At 43.7% G+C, this 20,927-nt stretch overlaps 1 protein-coding gene across 4 annotated transcripts in view; it reads right to left on the minus strand.

Moving 5' to 3' along the window:
• Positions 1-20,927, minus strand: part of LOC131720989 (glutamic acid-rich protein-like) — a 29,168-nt gene continuing 8,241 nt past the window's right edge. Inside the window, exons 5-12 of one of the 4 annotated variants that reach the window (XM_059013677.1) lie at positions 7,323-7,346; positions 6,695-6,733; positions 5,671-5,694; positions 4,948-4,980; positions 4,118-4,141; positions 1,618-1,650; positions 1,414-1,455; positions 1-133 (exon numbers count right to left, since the gene is read on the minus strand). In XM_059013677.1, coding sequence (XP_058869660.1) covers positions 111-133; positions 1,414-1,455; positions 1,618-1,650; positions 4,118-4,141; positions 4,948-4,980; positions 5,671-5,694; positions 6,695-6,733; positions 7,323-7,346 — 242 coding nt within the window. In that variant the 3' untranslated portion in view covers positions 1-110. The remainder of the gene's footprint in view (positions 134-1,413; positions 1,456-1,617; positions 1,651-4,117; positions 4,142-4,947; positions 4,981-5,670; positions 5,695-6,694; positions 6,734-7,322; positions 7,347-20,927) is intronic. The other 3 variants (XM_059013679.1, XM_059013678.1, XM_059013680.1) reach the window with 3 other exon arrangements.

Raw genomic sequence — 20,927 nt, forward strand, 5'->3', positions numbered from 1 at the left:
TTTCATTCTTCAATTACATTTTTTATTTTTAAGTTGGTTCCCGAAATCCTGAAAGTAACAGACTGGGAACCAGGAAATCATTTGTATGAGCAGCTTTCAACCATGGTCCTCTACTGAATGGTCTCCTTGGAATCTATAAGGGAGGGAAAAGGATAAGTATTAAACTACAATATATTATGAGATAAACAAAGCCTTAAGTTTAATGTGACTCCCTGTACACTGAATTAGTCAGACTTTGTCAATAACGTGAATATAATCCATGTTTATTTGAGTAGACTTGTCTGTCTGTGTCCATCTGTGGAAGCTCAGGTGAAAGGTGCAGTATTACTGTAGGTGTATATTTATTCATTGCTATTTCTTCCTCCTTTAGAACTGCACCACAAAACCCAATCAAAGCATTCAGGCAAACAACCATACATATGGCCTTTTTTAGAGTTTGATTCCAAATGTAAGTGCTTGTAACAGTGACCCAAGTCCCATTATATTGTATGATCATGTATCCTTCTGCAGGGGTAGTGGTTGCAGATATTCACCAGATTGCAATTAGACCAAAAGCAGCTCTTGTTTTCTCTGCTAAAATACATCGTTTCATCTGAACGATGCAATTATTTTATAGAAAGCTGTCAGAAACAGACTGCAAAACCTTGCTGACCAGACAGACAGACTGGGAACCCCTGTTTCTCTCCTAGAAAAGGCACTACCGTGTGGCGTGCAGGGGGACCACGGTGTCTCTCCTAGGAAAGGCACTGCCGTGTGGAGTGCAGGGGGACCCCGGTGTCTCTCCTAGGAAAGGCACTGCCGTGTGGAGTGCAGGGGGACCCCGGTGTCTCTCCTAGGAAAGGCACTGCCGTGTGGAGTGCAGGGGGACCCCGGTGTCTCTCCTAGGAAAGGCACTGCCGTGTGGCGTGCAGGGGGACCCCGGTGTCTCTCCTAGGAAAGGCACTGCCGTGTGGAGTGCAGGGGGACCCCAGTGTCTCTCCTAGGAAAGGCTCTGCCATGTGGAGTGCAGGGGGACCCCTGTGTCTCTCCTAGGAAAGGCACTGCCGCGTGGAGTGCAGGGAGACCCCGGTGTCTCTCCTAGGAAAGGCTCTGCCGTGTGGAGTGCAGGGGGACCCCGGTGTCTCTCCTAGGAAAGGCACTGCCGTGTGGAGTCATGTGACTGGGAGCTGGCTGATTAAAATCCCGGTCATGCTGAATTGAAAATCAGCTGCGACTCATAATGGCCAGAAGGCAGATGCGGCCACAGCGCCCCCTACTGATCAAGTGCTGGATGAGGCCGGCAGTGTGAGCCAGTTTGAGCCTCACCTCCAGGGTTCGCTAGCTTGGCAACCTCCATTGCAGTTTCAGCAGACGAAAAAAGACTTATTTTGCAGTACAAAGCCCCCCCTGCTGGATAAGACTTGTTACTATTACCTTGCTGGTCTGCCACATTTTCCAAGTTTTCAAGAAGTGCATCTGTGGGAAAAAAAATAAAAAATAAAAAATAAAAAAATAAATAAATAAATAAATAAATAAATAAATAAATAAATAGGAGATTACTGCCAGACCATTCACTTTGAAACTGGAAACAAAACTGCAGTTTACTAGGACAATAGTAAATGAATAACAATAACTAACCTAAACCACCGAGCTCATCTGCTTCCAGGTTTTCTGAAAAATAAAGTAAGCAGTGTGGGGTCCTGTTAGATTGTTATTACAGTACAGCAGTGTGGGGTCCTGTTAGATTGCTATTACACTACAGCAGTGTGGGGTCCTGTTAGATTGTTATTACAGTACAGCAGTGTGGGGTCCTGTTAGATTACTATTACAGTACAGCAGTGTGGGGTCCTGTTAGATTGTTATTACAGTACAGCAGTGTGGGATCCTGTTAGATTGTTATTACAGTACAGCAGTGTGGGGTCCTGTTAGATTGTTATTACAGTACAGCAGTGTGGGGTCCTGTTAGATTGTTATTACAGTACAGCAGTGTGGGGTCCTGTTAGATTGCTATTACAGTACAGCAGTGTGGGGTCCTGTTAGATTGTTATTACAGTACAGCAGTGTGGGGTCCTGTTAGATTGTTATTACAGTACAGCAGTGTGGGGTCCTGTTAGATTGTTATTACAGTACAGCAGTGTGGGGTCCTGTTAGATTGTTATTACAGTACAGCAGTGTGGGGTCCTGTTAGATTGCTATTACAGTACAGCAGTGTGGGGTCCTGTTAGATTGTTATTACAGTACAGCAGTGTGGGGTCCTGTTAGATTGTTATTACAGTACAGCAGTGTGGGGTCTTGTTAGATTGCTATTACAGTACAGCAGTGTGGGGTCCTGTTAGATTGCTATTACAGTACAGCAGTGTGGGGTCCTGTTAGATTGTTATTACAGTACAGCAGTGTGGGGTCCTGTTAGATTGTTATTACAGTACAGCAGTGTGGGGTCTTGTTAGATTGCTATTACAGTACAGCAGTGTGGGGTCCTGTTAGATTGCTATTACAGTACAGCAGTGTGGGGTCCTGTTAGATTGTTATTACAGTACAGCAGTGTGGGGTCCTGTTAGATTGTTATTACACTACAGCAGTGTGGGGTCTTGTTAGATTGCTATTACAGTACAGCAGTGTGGGGTCCTGTTGCTATGTAGCTGGGCGTGTGGGATGCGTCAGTGAGCAGTGCGAGCAGCAGGGCTTGATCTGGGGGTTAGTGAAGTGGCAACTACCCAGATACACCAGCTTGACTTGTCTAGTGCTTCTACGAGGGGCTCAGCAACTACACAGCACACAGCAGCTTCCACAGAATCGCATCATAGTTCGGAGTTGTGTTTGTAAAGGTAAACCTCACTAAGTTGTTAAATCATTAACCTGATAGAATGCCTCAACCATTAACATCAGGGGTATGTTGTAAACGAATCATCCTGTTTGTAAAAACATTTAAAATACATTCCCTTTGTTGTTATTTTGCATCTTCACACATCATCCTACATGCAGTGGCAGAAATCCCAAAAGTTAACGTAGATAACCCTGTTTTTTTAAATGTATTTTTATTTTCTATTGTCTTCAGCTAACTTTTGTGTGTTTGTCATGGGCGCAGGAATATATGAACAGAATGTAAAATAAATATATTTTTCATAAAAAAACAAGCATTGAGATCTCTGGTAATTTAGCAGTTTACATGCTTTACAATGCTTACCTATGCTTTACTATGCTTCATTACACTGTCCTGTTGATTTTGCTTATTTGTAATGTAAATGAAATATCATTGCATTTATATTTCATAAATGGTAGCAAATCATCTTATGGAAGTGTAATTAATTGGTTTCTGATGTTTTATTTGTGAGCATGATTAAAAAAACAAACATTTTTCAGCCATCTTCTTTTTTATTTTTATTTTTTTATTTAGCGTGTCTGATTATTATATGACCCCTGATTTTCTCCCAGTTTAGAAAATCCACCCGCTCTCCCCTCACTGCAGCAACTACCCACACGGCTCATGAGATTTCACCCGCCTTCTATGTGAGGCACACTGGTATATTATTAAACACACTTAATTAGAATTCTCTTCAAGGGGGATAACCAGCCCTTTAAAAACATGTTGAGACTCACTAGCAAAACCCCATTCTAGAAAGTCCCTTTTCTGAAGGTTTAGACAGAGGTTTCTCTTTGACTCATTTAAAGTGTCAGAATCCCCTGCAGCGTTAGAAGAAACACCTTCCCTTTCTTGAATAGCAGGTCGTCAATATCTCAGCAATTGTTTTCAACATATCCCCAATTGTTTTGATGTTCTTTTATTAACACTCCATATATATTATTATTATTATTTAATCATTTAGCAGACGCTTTTATCCAAAGCGACTTACAGAGACTAGGGGGTGAACTGTGCTTCATCAACAACAGGTGCTGCAGAGTCACTTACAACAGAACCTTGGTTTTAGTTTTCATCAAAGGACAGAGCACAAGGAGGTTAAGTGACTTTCTCAGGGTCACGCACAGGCAGTCAGTGGCTGAGCTGGGATTGAACCAGCAACCTCCTGATAACAAGCCCCTTTCTTTAACCACTGGATCACCAAGCCTCCTATAATACCTGCAGCACAAGAAGGGAAAACTTGAGGACTGTGGTTGAGATCCACTGATCACTACACCTTACCTCTTTGTGCTTTCTCCTCAGAATCTATAAAAGAAAGATAGGAAATTGGGATGAGTCTAATGTACTGTTAGCCATAATTCCACATTAATAGTATTCCACGCTGCAGACACAGCCTGCTACATAGATAACACCAGTAGGGTGGCTATATGGGCCCATCTTCACCAGGACAGTTTGGGACAGTTCATTCTATTCAACTCACATCGCAATGCATTCTGGTAGCTTTCACTAGTCTCTTTTCTTAAAGAGAAACAGGACTACACTTACCAGAATGCATTGTGATGCCAGTTAAAAAGCCCGAACTGTCCCAAACTGTCCCAGTGTCCTCAAAGGATTTCAAACAAAATAGTTCTCAGAAACAGACATTAGAAAGTTATGGAGGCTTTGGAACAGACTATGAAATTGCTGCTAGGATTAGAGCTATTCTTAAACTGCCTTATAAAAATGATTCAGTAACTTAAAAAAAAATACAGCAACTGTAAGTAAGACTTTGAATTTAAATTTCACATTTGATAATTGCACACTGTCATCTTAGTTGTTATTTGTTACTTTTTAATTGACACTATAAGGACATCCTTTGTTTTGTTTTTTTCCTAGGGTGAATTGCATTTCAGTAAAAAATAAAAATTATGCAAAAATATGTTTTAATCACAACATGTGTGCCTCAATGAGAATAATATTTAGCACAAATCCACCGTTCTGACAGGAGAGGGGAGGGGAGTGGGAGTGGGAGTGGAGGGGGCAGAGTCTGAGCTGAGTGAGATTAGACCCAACCTGACTGGCAAGCATTAGCAGCTACATTGGAAATAGATTGTAATCCACTTAGAACTCACTTAAATCTTCAGCTTCATCTTCTGACATGTTTTCTGAAAAAAAAAAAAGTAATTGAGCTTTAGGATAACTGAATCTAATAATCTTCAATGGAATGATTAGCAATAGTAGGTATAAAGACAGCTTTGGAAACACCTGCGATATGTAGCTCACACTTTTGTGTAACTGGACTGTCCTCACATGACTGATCACTAATATTTATTTTTGGAATCAGAGAAACAGCTAGGATGAGGTCTATGCTGCAAAGGCTGGGGCTGACACACTGCCTCACGCTTGTGTAACCTCTCAGGCTGATCTCTTGTTTGCTGGTCCCCCACAAGCATCATTGGATAGGTTGCAGCTGGTTCAAAATGCTACAGCCAGTCATATTACCTCCCGTTTAAGGTCACTGGCTTCCAGTGAAGCAGTGAATTGGTCTCTTGGTAATTCCATATAAAGCTCTGGAGAGAAAGCATGCAGTTCTCAAGTTCCACTTTGGAACTCTCTTCCAGGTTCTATTTGGAATGCTCAGTCATGTTTGAAATCCAAGCCTGGGATATCTACCAGGGTGGGATTCATTCAAAAAAGCTAGCAGCTCTCCTATTATTTCCCTGTTGTATTTAACTTTACAAAGGTGGGGACGTTGGCATGTGTTAAATTAAGGGCTTGTACAGTGCTGTGGTGCACTACGTTTTTTGATTGAATCAGCCTTTCTGCAGTGAAATACTATACAAAAATATATTTACCTCTTTGGGATTCCTCATCAGAATCTATAAACAGAAGAGCGGAAATTAGTAAAACACACAGCATGCGTACTAAAACTCCTTTTTACTGCATTCATTTATATGAAATGCTGTTTCGCATTTTTGGTGCTTATGAAGGTCTTATCTTAAGGAAGAAGAAGCTTCTAATGCAATTCACTATAGAGTTATTGCCCTTGTCTCTGAATCTGCCATTACCTGGCTTTAAGCTTGTCTGGAGAATCCTGCATGCTGGGACTAACAGACTTCATTCCAATGTAACCTTTGAACTCTGCCAGGCCCGCCTACTTTCTCTCTCTCTGTCTATATATATGTGGAGTAGGCAGGTCGAGCACAACACTGTCACAGGATCTGACTGGAATGAGGAAGGCTCATGGTTGGCATTTAGGATACTCCTGGCAGGCTCAACGCCAGGTAAGGGCAGATTTAGAGAAAAATATTCAAACTCAATATGGGAGCAAACACCATAACATAGAAATAGAAATGTGAAGCAATTCAAGTGACATTTGAAGCTACTCACCCTTATAAACGCTTCCCACAGTCAAATCACAGCAAAGTGTAATAAAGCACAGATAAGCATTGTAAAGACCAGAGAGGTATTGTAAAGCATATTACTAAACAGGACAAACCAGGGTAAACTATCTTCACAGTATAATCATGGGAAAACTGCAAAAATACTGCGGTAAACTTTTATAAGAGTGCACATTTCAACAAACAATAATGAATGATTCTCGAAGTTAATCATAGCAGTGGAAATGGGTTAGGGTTAGGGTTAGGGATTCTCAAAGTGAATCATAGCAGTGGAAATGGGTTAGGGTTAGGGTTAGGGTTAGGGTTAGGGATTCTCAAAGTGAATCATAGCAGTGGAAATTGGCTAACCAATGTGCTAGGACTCAGATCTATATTAGCTCAAATCTAAGCTCTCTTAGTGACAGCCAATGTGGAGATCAAAACCAGCGTGCCACCTAGACCTGCAACACTTGAAATGCACTGTCACTTTACTACTTGCCTAGATGGATCTCTTCACCCTCCTCTGCATCTATGTGATCTGAAAAGGAAGAGCGACATGTATAGAATATCATAGATCATGTATTCTCTTCTGTACAATACAAGCTAATATCCACACAATGAGAGCTCAGGGTGGACTTGAGAGGGTGAAGATCAGATTGTTCCCTACACAGCACCTTGTGGTGTTGAATATATAAAATAAGAATAATCAAACACTAGCTCATTCTATTGTGACTTCCTTTCCATCTCATACAAACTATCTGATGCAAATTTCAGGAGACCATATCACATCAATACTACTATTATATATAATGTAAAGTTTTTTTTTTTTAAACAAACCCTTAATTACCATGTAGTTTATAGTGCTGTAGCTTCATAAAATAAAGAAAGTGTATTTCTATGAAAAGTTGAATGTAGTACTGAAAAGAATGCAGGGAATGGACATGTATTTTTAAGCTGGACGGAATGCACCTTCAGCAATGGGTTTAGTTTAAGAATCATTGATTAGTTCCTGGGACTTTAGGAACAATGTACTATTACAAGTAAAAGCATAGCGTAGTAAAGCACTGGGAAGATCCCAAGCACAGGGAATGCACTGTCATTTCTTTAGAGTACATGTATCTACTCACCTCGTTCTGTGTTCTCTTCAGAGTCTGCAAAAAAAGATGAAGACGTAGGAATTTTACAATCAGGACAATAGGGTGTTTGGATATCAACGATTCTGAAGAAAGACTAAGAAAGTAAGTAAAGCAGATTTGTCTAATGCTACGACGGTGTTAATATTAGCTAAAACAGGAAATTAAACAATATAGTTTATATTATGTTTAACAGAAACTACTAAAGAGATTTTAAGTAAAACTAGAAATAAACTTTTCTAATTAGACTATCTTCTGAGCAGCACATCTGGTGAACAGCCCCGGCAGAGATCGTTTTTACAGTGTTTCTGGGACAGAGTAGGTCCTAATACATCCTGCATTGACAATGTTACAAAATACAAAATACAGGCCGTTTTGCATGTATCTTAACTGAAATGATATTTAAAGTTAGGGGTGGTGGCAAGACAAATTAGTTTTACACATTGGACTAACATAAACATGGTATCAGTGCATTGAACGAGATCTGTAAAGAGCTTGTGTGGGTACGAATCTCAGTGTTGCTCTTGTGTGATGTCAGTGTTGCTCTTATTTATTATTATTATTATTATTTATTTCTTAGCAGACGTCCTTATCCAGGGCGACTTACAATTGTTACAAGATATCACATTATTTTTACATACAATTACCCATTTTACAGTTGGGTTTTTACTGGAGCAATCTAGGCAAAGTACCTTGCTCAAGGGTACAACAGCAGTGTCCCCCACTGGGGATTGAACCCACAACCCTCCGGTCAAGAGTCCAGAGCCCTAACCACTACTCCACACTGCTGCCCTGTGTTACTCTTGTGTGATGTCAGTGTTGCTCTTGTGTGATGTCAGTGTTGCTCTTGTGTGATGTCAGTGTTACTCTTGTGTGATGTCAGTGTTGCTCTTGTGTGATGTCAGTGTTGCTCTTGTGTGATGTCAGTGTTGCTCTTGTGTGATGTCAGTGTTGCTCTTGTGTGATGTCAGTGTTGCTCTTGTGTGATGTCAGTGTTGCTCTTGTGTGATGTCAGTGTTGCTCTTGCTGTTTAGATGTAGATTTCATCCTTGGGATTTTTTTTACTTTAAAGCACTCCTGTGTATCATGTCTATAAAGTGCCTGCTTCTAGAAACCACAGTATGAGCATCGATGTTGTGGGGATTGCTCCGGTCACTTGTAATGATTTGTGATTTACAGTGATCTGATGTTCTTGTTTGTCTTTCAAACTGCTGTGTATAAATAGTTTTTCCCTGTTGAATAAATGAAACTAAAGTAAACTACAAATAGTTCTGGATTGTTACAATAGAGTTCTGGATTGTTCTGCTGTTCCTGATTCCAGATACTAATTCTACACTGAAGTACAAAGAGAAACCATTAATGCACCCCCCTGCAACACCCTGTCCCTCGTGTAACATTAACACGCCCCCCTGCAACACCCTGTCCCTCGTGTTATATTAACAAGCCCCCTTGCAACACCCTGCCCCTCATGTAATATTAATACGCCGCCCTGCCCCTCATGTAATATTAATACGCCGCCCTGTCCCTCATGTAATATTAACACGCCGCCCTGCCCCTCATGTAATATTAATACGCCGCCCTGCCCCTCATGTAATATTAATACGCCGCCCTGTCCCTCATGTAATATTAACACGCCGCCCTGCCCCTCATGTAATATTAACACGCCGCCCTGTCCCTCATGTAATATTAACACGCCGCCCTGTCCCTCATGTAATATTAATACGCCGCCCTGCCCCTCATGTAATATTAATACGCCGCCCTGCCCCTCATGTAATATTAACACGCCGCCCTGCCCCTCATGTAATATTAACACGCCGCCCTGTCCCTCATGTAATATTAACACGCCGCCCTGTCCCTCATGTAATATTAATACGCCGCCCTGCCCCTCATGTAATATTAACACGCCGCCCTGTCCCTCATGTAATATTAACACGCCGCCCTGCCCCTCATGTAATATTAACACGCCGCCCTGTCCCTCATGTAATATTAACACGCCGCCCTGTCCCTCATGTAATATTAATACGCCGCCCTGCCCCTCATGTAATATTAATACGCCGCCCTGCCCCTCATGTAATATTAACACGCCGCCCTGCCCCTCATATTAACACGCCGCCCTGCCCCTCATGTAATATTAGCGCACCCTCCTACCCCTTGTTTTTGATTTGATTTAGGCCTCAGTCCAGTTTTGAAAGAAACACGTTATAAAAACATGTATTTGATTTTAAAACATGATATCTGGTACAGCACCTTAAGAAATATCTGTTTGTGTAGCAGATATCCTGAGAATAAGGCATGGGAAGGGAGTGTGGCAGATATCCTGAGAATAAGGCATGGGAAGGGTACTTTATAGAAGTGGCACCAAATATCATGTTTTAACATTTTCAAGACTGTACATTTGAGAGCTGTGTAGTGAATGAAGTGCAAAACAAGCAACAGAGTGTCAGGAAGAGATGAGAGCTGCTCTTTAATATCTTACCAAAGACAAATATGGACACATGGAATTGTGTCATCTGTCTAGTTTCTTTCCAGGGCATGCAGTAACTGGGGACACTGTGCACCAATTAGACTAAAAATGCCATTCTGTAGAAGCTATTGTTTGTTGTACAGTTGAGCCCCTCATAGAAGCATCTGGGTAGCTGCCACTTCACTAACCCCCTGATCAAGCCCTGCCGGTGGTGCCTGGCACCTGCACTGACTGAGAACACGTGCTCCCTTCACTGACGCATCCCACACGTCCAGCTCCATAGCAACTAACAGGAATTATATCACTTACAACTCACTCACTTAGTGTTAGTATTCAATACCTGCACACAGCTGATCGAAATATACAGTGCTAGTTATCAATTACTGCACACAGTGATCGAAACGGTGCAAGCAGCCAACCACTGAGGACAAGCAGTTTTCACTTGGCTGGCTCTCAGCAGAAACAGCAGGTCTGATTTGCATTGCCAAGTAGAAGAGACGCAGGTGAAGCTGGTCATGACGATGGACCATATTCTACATATATGTCTGAACTAGGATACCAGGAGTGGAAAGAACAGAATGTAAAAAACCATACTGCTACAGAAAACACTGACTTGCTCAATATACACATGCTTTACAAAACTTCGGTCCTATTTACAAACTTTTTACAAGGTATTTATTTAAAAAGTGATTTCGAAACTTTTTAACATGTGTGTTGAATAATGTATAATTTTCCAATACTGATAATGATTAGGTTAATAGTTTTACAGCAGTGGTCAAAAATACTGCACAGTCCTATATACGTTTTAATAAAGGAATCTTAATGTTTTTAAGTGATCCAATAGAGTTCTAGATTGTTCTGCTGTTCCTGATTCCAGATACTAATTCTATACTCTTTCACGTGAATTTGTCCTATTTTCCCACATATCTGAAGAGAAGCCCCAGAATAGAAACACCCAATGTGTATGGTAACAGGAGCCTTGCTCGCCATCTTGTGGCCATTACAGCTCCCTGCTTTTAGTCTGACCAAGGGGATCTGTTTTCATGAAGCTGTGCCGTCCTCAAACCTGCTAGGGGCGTGGGGGGATATTAAATCCATTCAAAATAATGCAGAATAATGGTGCCCTATTCAACGACCTGGAATTAACAAGACATACTGCCCTGTATCTCTGTATCCCTGTGTCACTGTAGGCCTGTATCCCTGTATGCACCTAAACACAGACTGGTACAGGCTGGTTAAAAGCCTGCAACACCCAATCTGTCTCTCTTGCAGTCTGATCAGTGCTGCACTGCAGAAACAGCTGGCAGTCTAGAGGGTTGATTAGCCGGTCATGTGTTTAGAATCTTCTGCCTTCTGTCTGGGATCCTCCCCCCCTCCCCTCGTTAAGAGCATTAAACAGCATCAAGCACAGCAGGAGCTGTGTCACTTTGAATTAAAGCACAGCCTCTTTAGAATGGGCTCTGCGGGACAGTGAGTCACAAGCTGACCTCACACAATCCCCGCTGCATTGCAAAGTACGCTAGTCACGAGGAGAAGCAGTCCACACCAGCTCCTTCTGCCGCATGGAGCCTGAATGATGCTCTCTTTTTATTCCATCATATGATTCTGTTTCATTACAGGCTGTGAGAGCTTCTTGGAGGAAAGTGAAGAGGGCTGTAGCTAATTCCATGAACATCCCCTCACTATGAAGGTCTCAAATGAGGAGTTTTGCAAGAAATCACTTTTTTTTTCATTTTAAACCTTGATAGCTGGTACTACACCAGGTTAAAGAAATGTTTGCAGGCCTCTCTTTCAGATAGTCTTGCACTTGTTTGGTGAAATTGCCACCCTTCATGGCCACAGCGGAGGGAAAATGACCTCGAAGTGTAACCGATTTCCTAGAAGGCAAGGCAGGCAAACTGAGAACTTTTTTACCTAGGTGTAATGCCGGATGTCATGTTTTAAAATGAAAATACATTTGCAATCTTAAGGTGTTTTTTTTTTTAAACTGCACATTTGAGACCTGTTTTGTGAATGGAAGTGCATGAGAGGTAAGGGTTGTAATGGAAGTGCATGGGGGTAAGGGTTGTAATGGAAGTGCATGAGAGGTAAGGGTTGTAATGGAAGTGCATGAGAGGTAAGGGTTGTAATGGAAGTGCATGAGAGGTAAGGGTTGTAATGGAAGTGCATGAGAGGTAAGGGTTGTAATGGAAGTGCATGAGAGGTAAGGGTTGTAATGGAAGTGCATGAGAGGTAAGGGTTGTAATGGAAGTGCATGAGAGGTAAGGGTTGTAATGGAAGTGCATGGGGGGTTAGGGTTGTAATGGAAGTGCATGAGAGGTAAGGGTTGTAATGGAAGTGCATGAGAGGTAAGGGTTGTAATGGAAGTGCATGAGAGGTAAGGGTTGTAATGGAAGTGCATGGCGGGGTAAGGGTTGTAATGGAAGTGCATGGGGGTAAGGGTTGTAATGGAAGTGCATGAGAGGTAAGGGTTGTAATGGAAGTGCATGAGAGGTAAGGGTTGTAATGGAAGTGCATGAGAGGTAAGGGTTGTAATGGAAGTGCATGAGAGGTAAGGGTTGTAATGGAAGTGCATGGGGGTAAGGGTTGTAATGGAAGTGCATGGGGGTAAGGGTTGTAATGGAAGTGCATGAGAGGTAAGGGTTGTAGTGGAAGTGCATGGGGGTAAGGGTTGTAATGGAAGTGCATGAGAGGTAAGGGTTGTAATGGAAATGCATGAGACGTAAGGGTTGTAATGGAAGTGCATGAGAGGTAAGGGTTGTAATGGAAGTGCATGAGAGGTAAGGGTTGTAATGGAAGTGCATGGGGGTAAGGGTTGTAATGGAAGTGCATGAGAGGTAAGGGTTGTAATGGAAGTGCATGAGAGGTAAGGGTTGTAATGGAAGTGCATGAGAGTTAAGGGTTGTAATGGAAGTGCATGAGAGGTAAGGGTTGTAATGGAAGTGCATGAGAGGTAAGGGTTGTAATGGAAGTGTATGGGGGGTAAGGGTTGTAATGGAAGTGCATGAGAGGTAAGGGTTGTAATGGAAGTGCATGAGAGGTAAGGGTTGTAATGGAAGTGCATGAGAGGTAAGGGTTGTAATGGAAGTGCATGAGAGGTAAGGGTTGTAATGGAAGTGCATGGGGGGTAAGGGTTGTAATGGAAGTGCATGAGAGGTAAGGGTTGTAATGGAAGTGCATGAGAGGTAAGGGTTGTAATGGAAGTGCATGAGAGGTAAGGGTTGTAATGGAAGTGCATGGGGGTAAGGGTTGTAATGGAAGTGCATGGGGGGTAAGGGTTGTAATGGAAGTGCATGGGGGTAAGGGTTGTAATGGAAGTGCATGAGAGGTAAGGGTTGTAATGGAAGTGCATGAGAGGTAAGGGTTGTAATGGAAGTGCATGGGGGTAAGGGTTGTAATGGAAGTGCATGGCGGGGTAAGGGTTGTAATGGAAGTGCATGAGAGGTAAGGGTTGTAATGGAAGTGCATGAGAGGTAAGGGTTGTAATGGAAGTGCATGGGGGTAAGGGTTGTAATGGAAGTGCATGAGAGGTAAGGGTTGTAATGGAAGTGCATGAGACGTAAGGGTTGTAATGGAAGTGCATGGGGGGTAAGGGTTGTAATGGAAGTGCATGGGGGGTAAGGGTTGTAATGGAAGTGCATGAGAGGTAAGGGTTGTAATGGAAGTGCATGAGAGGTAAGGGTTGTAATGGAAGTGCATGAGAGGTAAGGGTTGTAATGGAAGTGCATGGGGGTAAGGGTTGTAATGGAAGTGCATGGGGGGTAAGGGTTGTAATGGAAGTGCATGAGAGGTAAGGGTTGTAATGGAAGTGCATGAGAGGTAAGGGTTGTAATGGAAGTGCATGGGGGTAAGGGTTGTAATGGAAGTGCATGAGAGGTAAGGGTTGTAATGGAAGTGCATGAGAGGTAAGGGTTGTAATGGAAGTGCATGAGAGGTAAGGGTTGTAATGGAAGTGCATGGGGGTAAGGGTTGTAATGGAAGTGCATGGCGGGGTAAGGGTTGTAATGGAAGTGCATGAGAGGTAAGGGTTGTAATGGAAGTGCATGAGAGGTAAGGGTTGTAATGGAAGTGCATGAGAGGTAAGGGTTGTAATGGAAGTGCATGAGAGGTAAGGGTTGTAATGGAAGTGCATGGGGGGTAAGGGTTGTAATGGAAGTGCATGAGAGGTAAGGGTTGTAATGGAAGTGCATGAGAGGTAAGGGTTGTAATGGAAGTGCATGGGGGGTAAGGGTTGTAATGGAAGTACATGAGAGGTAAGGGTTGTAATGGAAGTGCATGGGGGGTAAGGGTTGTAATGGAAGTGCATGAGAGGTAAGGGTTGTAATGGAAGTGCATGAGAGGTAAGGGTTGTAATGGAAGTGCATGAGAGGTAAGGGTTGTAATGGAAGTGCATGAGAGGTAAGGGTTGTAATGGAAGTGCATGGGGGGTAAGGGTTGTAATGGAAGTGCATGAGAGGTAAGGGTTGTAATGGAAGTGCATGGGGGGTAAGGGTTGTAATGGAAGTGCATGAGAGGTAAGGGTTGTAATGGAAGTGCATGAGAGGTAAGGGTTGTAATGGAAGTGCATGAGAGGTAAGGGTTGTAATGGAAGTGCATGAGAGGTAAGGGTTGTAATGGAAGTGCATGGGGGTAAGGGTTGTAATGGAAGTGCATGGGGGGTAAGGGTTGTAATGGAAGTGCATGAGAGGTAAGGGTTGTAATGGAAGTGCATGGGGGTAAGGGTTGTAATGGAAGTGCATGAGAGGTAAGGGTTGTAATGGAAGTGCATGAGAGGTAAGGGTTGTAATGGAAGTGCATGGGGGTAAGGGTTGTAATGGAAGTGCATGGCGGGGTAAGGGTTGTAATGGAAGTGCATGAGAGGTAAGGGTTGTAATGGAAGTGCATGAGAGGTAAGGGTTGTAATGGAAGTGCATGAGAGGTAAGGGTTGTAATGGAAGTGCATGGGGGTAAGGGTTGTAATGGAAGTGCATGGGGGGTAAGGGTTGTAATGGAAGTGCATGAGAGGTAAGGGTTGTAATGGAAGTGCATGAGAGGTAAGGGTTGTAATGGAAGTGCATGGGGGTAAGGGTTGTAATGGAAGTGCATGAGAGGTAAGGGTTGTAATGGAAGTGCATGAGAGGTAAGGGTTGTAATGGAAGTGCATGAGAGGTAAGGGTTGTAATGGAAGTGCATGGGGGTAAGGGTTGTAATGGAAGTGCATGGCGGGGTAAGGGTTGTAATGGAAGTGCATGAGAGGTAAGGGTTGTAATGGAAGTGCATGAGAGGTAAGGGTTGTAATGGAAGTGCATGAGAGGTAAGGGTTGTAATGGAAGTGCATGAGAGGTAAGGGTTGTAATGGAAGTGCATGGGGGGTAAGGGTTGTAATGGAAGTGCATGAGAGGTAAGGGTTGTAATGGAAGTGCATGAGAGGTAAGGGTTGTAATGGAAGTGCATGGGGGGTAAGGGTTGTAATGGAAGTACATGAGAGGTAAGGGTTGTAATGGAAGTGCATGGGGGGTAAGGGTTGTAATGGAAGTGCATGAGAGGTAAGGGTTGTAATGGAAGTGCATGAGAGGTAAGGGTTGTAATGGAAGTGCATGAGAGGTAAGGGTTGTAATGGAAGTGCATGAGAGGTAAGGGTTGTAATGGAAGTGCATGGGGGGTAAGGGTTGTAATGGAAGTGCATGAGAGGTAAGGGTTGTAATGGAAGTGCATGGGGGGTAAGGGTTGTAATGGAAGTGCATGAGAGGTAAGGGTTGTAATGGAAGTGCATGAGAGGTAAGGGTTGTAATGGAAGTGCATGAGAGGTAAGGGTTGTAATGGAAGTGCATGAGAGGTAAGGGTTGTAATGGAAGTGCATGAGAGGTAAGGGTTGTAATGGAAGTGCATGGGGGTAAGGGTTGTAATGGAAGTGCATGGGGGTAAGGGTTGTAATGGAAGTGCATGAGAGGTAAGGGTTGTAGTGGAAGTGCATGGGGGTAAGGGTTGTAATGGAAGTGCATGAGAGGTAAGGGTTGTAATGGAAATGCATGAGACGTAAGGGTTGTAATGGAAGTGCATGAGAGGTAAGGGTTGTAATGGAAGTGCATGAGAGGTAAGGGTTGTAATGGAAGTGCATGGGGGTAAGGGTTGTAATGGAAGTGCATGAGAGGTAAGGGTTGTAATGGAAGTGCATGAGAGGTAAGGGTTGTAATGGAAGTGCATGAGAGTTAAGGGTTGTAATGGAAGTGCATGAGAGGTAAGGGTTGTAATGGAAGTGCATGAGAGGTAAGGGTTGTAATGGAAGTGTATGGGGGGTAAGGGTTGTAATGGAAGTGCATGAGAGGTAAGGGTTGTAATGGAAGTGCATGAGAGGTAAGGGTTGTAATGGAAGTGCATGAGAGGTAAGGGTTGTAATGGAAGTGCATGAGAGGTAAGGGTTGTAATGGAAGTGCATGGGGGGTAAGGGTTGTAATGGAAGTGCATGAGAGGTAAGGGTTGTAATGGAAGTGCATGAGAGGTAAGGGTTGTAATGGAAGTGCATGAGAGGTAAGGGTTGTAATGGAAGTGCATGGGGGTAAGGGTTGTAATGGAAGTGCATGGGGGGTAAGGGTTGTAATGGAAGTGCATGGGGGTAAGGGTTGTAATGGAAGTGCATGAGAGGTAAGGGTTGTAATGGAAGTGCATGAGAGGTAAGGGTTGTAATGGAAGTGCATGGGGGTAAGGGTTGTAATGGAAGTGCATGGCGGGGTAAGGGTTGTAATGGAAGTGCATGAGAGGTAAGGGTTGTAATGGAAGTGCATGAGAGGTAAGGGTTGTAATGGAAGTGCATGGGGGTAAGGGTTGTAATGGAAGTGCATGAGAGGTAAGGGTTGTAATGGAAGTGCATGAGACGTAAGGGTTGTAATGGAAGTGCATGGGGGGTAAGGGTTGTAATGGAAGTGCATGGGGGGTAAGGGTTGTAATGGAAGTGCATGAGAGGTAAGGGTTGTAATGGAAGTGCATGAGAGGTAAGGGTTGTAATGGAAGTGCATGAGAGGTAAGGGTTGTAATGGAAGTGCATGGGGGTAAGGGTTGTAATGGAAGTGCATGGGGGGTAAGGGTTGTAATGGAAGTGCATGAGAGGTAAGGGTTGTAATGGAAGTGCATGAGAGGTAAGGGTTGTAATGGAAGTGCATGGGGGTAAGGGTTGTAATGGAAGTGCATGAGAGGTAAGGGTTGTAATGGAAGTGCATGAGAGGTAAGGGTTGTAATGGAAGTGCATGAGAGGTAAGGGTTGTAATGGAAGTGCATGGGGGTAAGGGTTGTAATGGAAGTGCATGGCGGGGTAAGGGTTGTAATGGAAGTGCATGAGAGGTAAGGGTTGTAATGGAAGTGCATGAGAGGTAAGGGTTGTAATGGAAGTGCATGAGAGGTAAGGGTTGTAATGGAAGTGCATGAGAGGTAAGGGTTGTAATGGAAGTGCATGGGGGGTAAGGGTTGTAATGGAAGTGCATGAGAGGTAAGGGTTGTAATGGAAGTGCATGAGAGGTAAGGGTTGTAATGGAAGTGCATGGGGGGTAAGGGTTGTAATGGAAGTACATGAGAGGTAAGGGTTGTAATGGAAGTGCATGGGGGGTAAGGGTTGTAATGGAAGTGCATGAGAGGTAAGGGTTGTAATGGAAGTGCATGAGAGGTAAGGGTTGTAATGGAAGTGCATGAGAGGTAAGGGTTGTAATGGAAGTGCATGAGAGGTAAGGGTTGTAATGGAAGTGCATGGGGGGTAAGGGTTGTAATGGAAGTGCATGAGAGGTAAGGGTTGTAATGGAAGTGCATGGGGGGTAAGGGTTGTAATGGAAGTGCATGAGAGGTAAGGGTTGTAATGGAAGTGCATGAGAGGTAAGGGTTGTAATGGAAGTGCATGAGAGGTAAGGGTTGTAATGGAAGTGCATGAGAGGTAAGGGTTGTAATGGAAGTGCATGGGGGTAAGGGTTGTAATGGAAGTGCATGGGGGGTAAGGGTTGTAATGGAAGTGCATGAGAGGTAAGGGTTGTAATGGAAGTGCATGGGGGTAAGGGTTGTAATGGAAGTGCATGAGAGGTAAGGGTTGTAATGGAAGTGCATGAGAGGTAAGGGTTGTAATGGAAGTGCATGGGGGTAAGGGTTGTAATGGAAGTGCATGGCGGGGTAAGGGTTGTAATGGAAGTGCATGAGAGGTAAGGGTTGTAATGGAAGTGCATGAGAGGTAAGGGTTGTAATGGAAGTGCATGAGAGGTAAGGGTTGTAATGGAAGTGCATGGGGGTAAGGGTTGTAATGGAAGTGCATGGGGGGTAAGGGTTGTAATGGAAGTGCATGAGAGGTAAGGGTTGTAATGGAAGTGCATGAGAGGTAAGGGTTGTAATGGAAGTGCATGGGGGTAAGGGTTGTAATGGAAGTGCATGAGAGGTAAGGGTTGTAATGGAAGTGCATGAGAGGTAAGGGTTGTAATGGAAGTGCATGAGAGGTAAGGGTTGTAATGGAAGTGCATGGGGGTAAGGGTTGTAATGGAAGTGCATGGCGGGGTAAGGGTTGTAATGGAAGTGCATGAGAGGTAAGGGTTGTAATGGAAGTGCATGAGAGGTAAGGGTTGTAATGGAAGTGCATGAGAGGTAAGGGTTGTAATGGAAGTGCATGAGAGGTAAGGGTTGTAATGGAAGTGCATGGGGGGTAAGGGTTGTAATGGAAGTGCATGAGAGGTAAGGGTTGTAATGGAAGTGCATGAGAGGTAAGGGTTGTAATGGAAGTGCATGGGGGGTAAGGGTTGTAATGGAAGTACATGAGAGGTAAGGGTTGTAATGGAAGTGCATGGGGGGTAAGGGTTGTAATGGAAGTGCATGAGAGGTAAGGGTTGTAATGGAAGTGCATGAGAGGTAAGGGTTGTAATGGAAGTGCATGAGAGGTAAGGGTTGTAATGGAAGTGCATGAGAGGTAAGGGTTGTAATGGAAGTGCATGGGGGGTAAGGGTTGTAATGGAAGTGCATGAGAGGTAAGGGTTGTAATGGAAGTGCATGGGGGGTAAGGGTTGTAATGGAAGTGCATGAGAGGTAAGGGTTGTAATGGAAGTGCATGAGAGGTAAGGGTTGTAATGGAAGTGCATGAGAGGTAAGGGTTGTAATGGAAGTGCATGAGAGGTAAGGGTTGTAATGGAAGTGCATGGGGGTAAGGGTTGTAATGGAAGTGCATGGGGGGTAAGGGTTGTAATGGAAGTGCATGAGAGGTAAGGGTTGTAATGGAAGTGCATGGGGGTAAGGGTTGTAATGGAAGTGCTTGAGAGGTAAGGGTTGTAATGGAAGTGCATGAGAGGTAAGGGTTGTAATGGAAGTGCATGGGGGTAAGGGTTGTAATGGAAGTGCATGGGGGGTAAGGGTTGTAATGGAAGTGTATGGGGGGTAAGGGTTGTAATGGAAGTGCATGAGAGGTAAGGGTTGTAATGGAAGTGCATGGGGGGTAAGGGTTGTAATGGAAGTGCATGAGAGGTAAGGGTTGTAATGGAAGTGCATGAGAGGTAAGGGTTGTAATGGAAGTGCATGAGAGGTAAGGGTTGTAATGGAAGTGCATGGGGGGTAAGGGTTGTAATGGAAGTGCATGAGAGGTAAGGGTTGTAATGGAAGTGCATGAGAGGTAAGGGTTGTAATGGAAGTGCATGGGGGTAAGGGTTGTAATGGAAGTGCATGGCGGGGTAAGGGTTGTAATGGAAGTGCATGAGAGGTAAGGGTTGTAATGGAAGTGCATGGGGGTAAGGGTTGTAATGGAAGTGCATGAGAGGTAAGGGTTGTAATGGAAGTGCATGAGAGGTAAGGGTTGTAATGGAAGTGCATGGGGGGTAAGGGTTGTCAGTGTTTTGTTAGACAGGACCGTGAGAAGCATCCTAGAGAAATAACTAAATAGGTCATTGTGGCAATGTGCCCCACCCCTGTGTGTATTTTTGTGTTTTGTGTTGTATGTAGTGTGTAAGTGTTGGTGTATTGTAGTTGCTGAACGGGATATAAATGGGTGTGTGTAGCACAAGTTATTTAAAATGCATAATTGTATTTAGGCACAGGGATTGCACTTCACTGCAAAAGAATAAGTATAAAAGAATAATTGTTATCTGTTTTGACTCACTATGTTTGTTTGTCTGTTAGTCCACTGTTTGTTTAGTGTTAATCTGTTTTGTTTGTCTATTTATTTTGGCCTCAAGTGCCGTATGCGGTTTAAACCTTTTTATTTTACAATAAATGCACTGAGCGCCGCCGCGCCTCACTTTCACCTTCCACTACTGTCTGTCTGTGTACTCCTTTCTGGTCTGACGTCATCCCTAAAGCCAGCTTGTTCACAGTCATATTTCCTATTTCCTAGTCCCCAGTCGTTAATCACAAAACAGGCACGCAACTGAAGAGCCATTGCCCCTCACCTTATATGATTATTTATTACATTAACAAAGCCTTCAAAGCTGTTTTGGTGTGAAACATTACCAGATATACTTTCACAGCGTAATGTTCACATTGTAGGCGCTCTTAAACTAACATGCTGTTTTCTTTTTAATTTTGGTGCTTATAAAAGATGAGAATCAGACAGGGGGTACAGGCTACAGTGAGACACAGGTTACTGGCTACAGTCAGACACAGGGTACTGGCTACAGTCAGACACAGGGTACTGGCTACAGTCAGACACAGGGTACTGGCTACAGTCAGACACAGGGTACTGGCTACAGTCAGACACAGGGTACTTGCTACAGTCAGACACAGGGTACTGGCTACAGTCAGACACAGGGTACTGGCTACAGTCAGAAACAGGGTACTGGCTACAGTCAGACACAGGGTACTGGCTACAGTCAGACACAGGGTACTGGCTACAGTGAGACAGAGGGCACTGGCTACAGTCAGACACAGGGTACTGGCTACAGTCAGACACAGGGTACTGGCTAGTCAGACACAGGGTACTGGCTACAGTCAGATACACAGCAGGCAGGAGAGCTTCCCCTCACAACTCTGACAGCAGGCGAGCGCAGTCCTCACATTCACACTGACAAGTGTGCGGAACTATAGTCCTGGGTTTGTAATACAGTCTCATTTGAAGAAAAATAAAGTTTTATATTCATGTTTTTTAGAGCTTACAGTTCCAATGACTGAATACCTGGCCTTGACTGACTGTATTCCCTTCTTTCTGGAATGATAGT

The sequence above is a fragment of the Acipenser ruthenus genome, chromosome 46 (genome assembly GCF_902713425.1).
Source record: "Acipenser ruthenus chromosome 46, fAciRut3.2 maternal haplotype, whole genome shotgun sequence".
Classification (NCBI taxonomy): Eukaryota; Metazoa; Chordata; class Actinopteri; order Acipenseriformes; family Acipenseridae; genus Acipenser; species Acipenser ruthenus.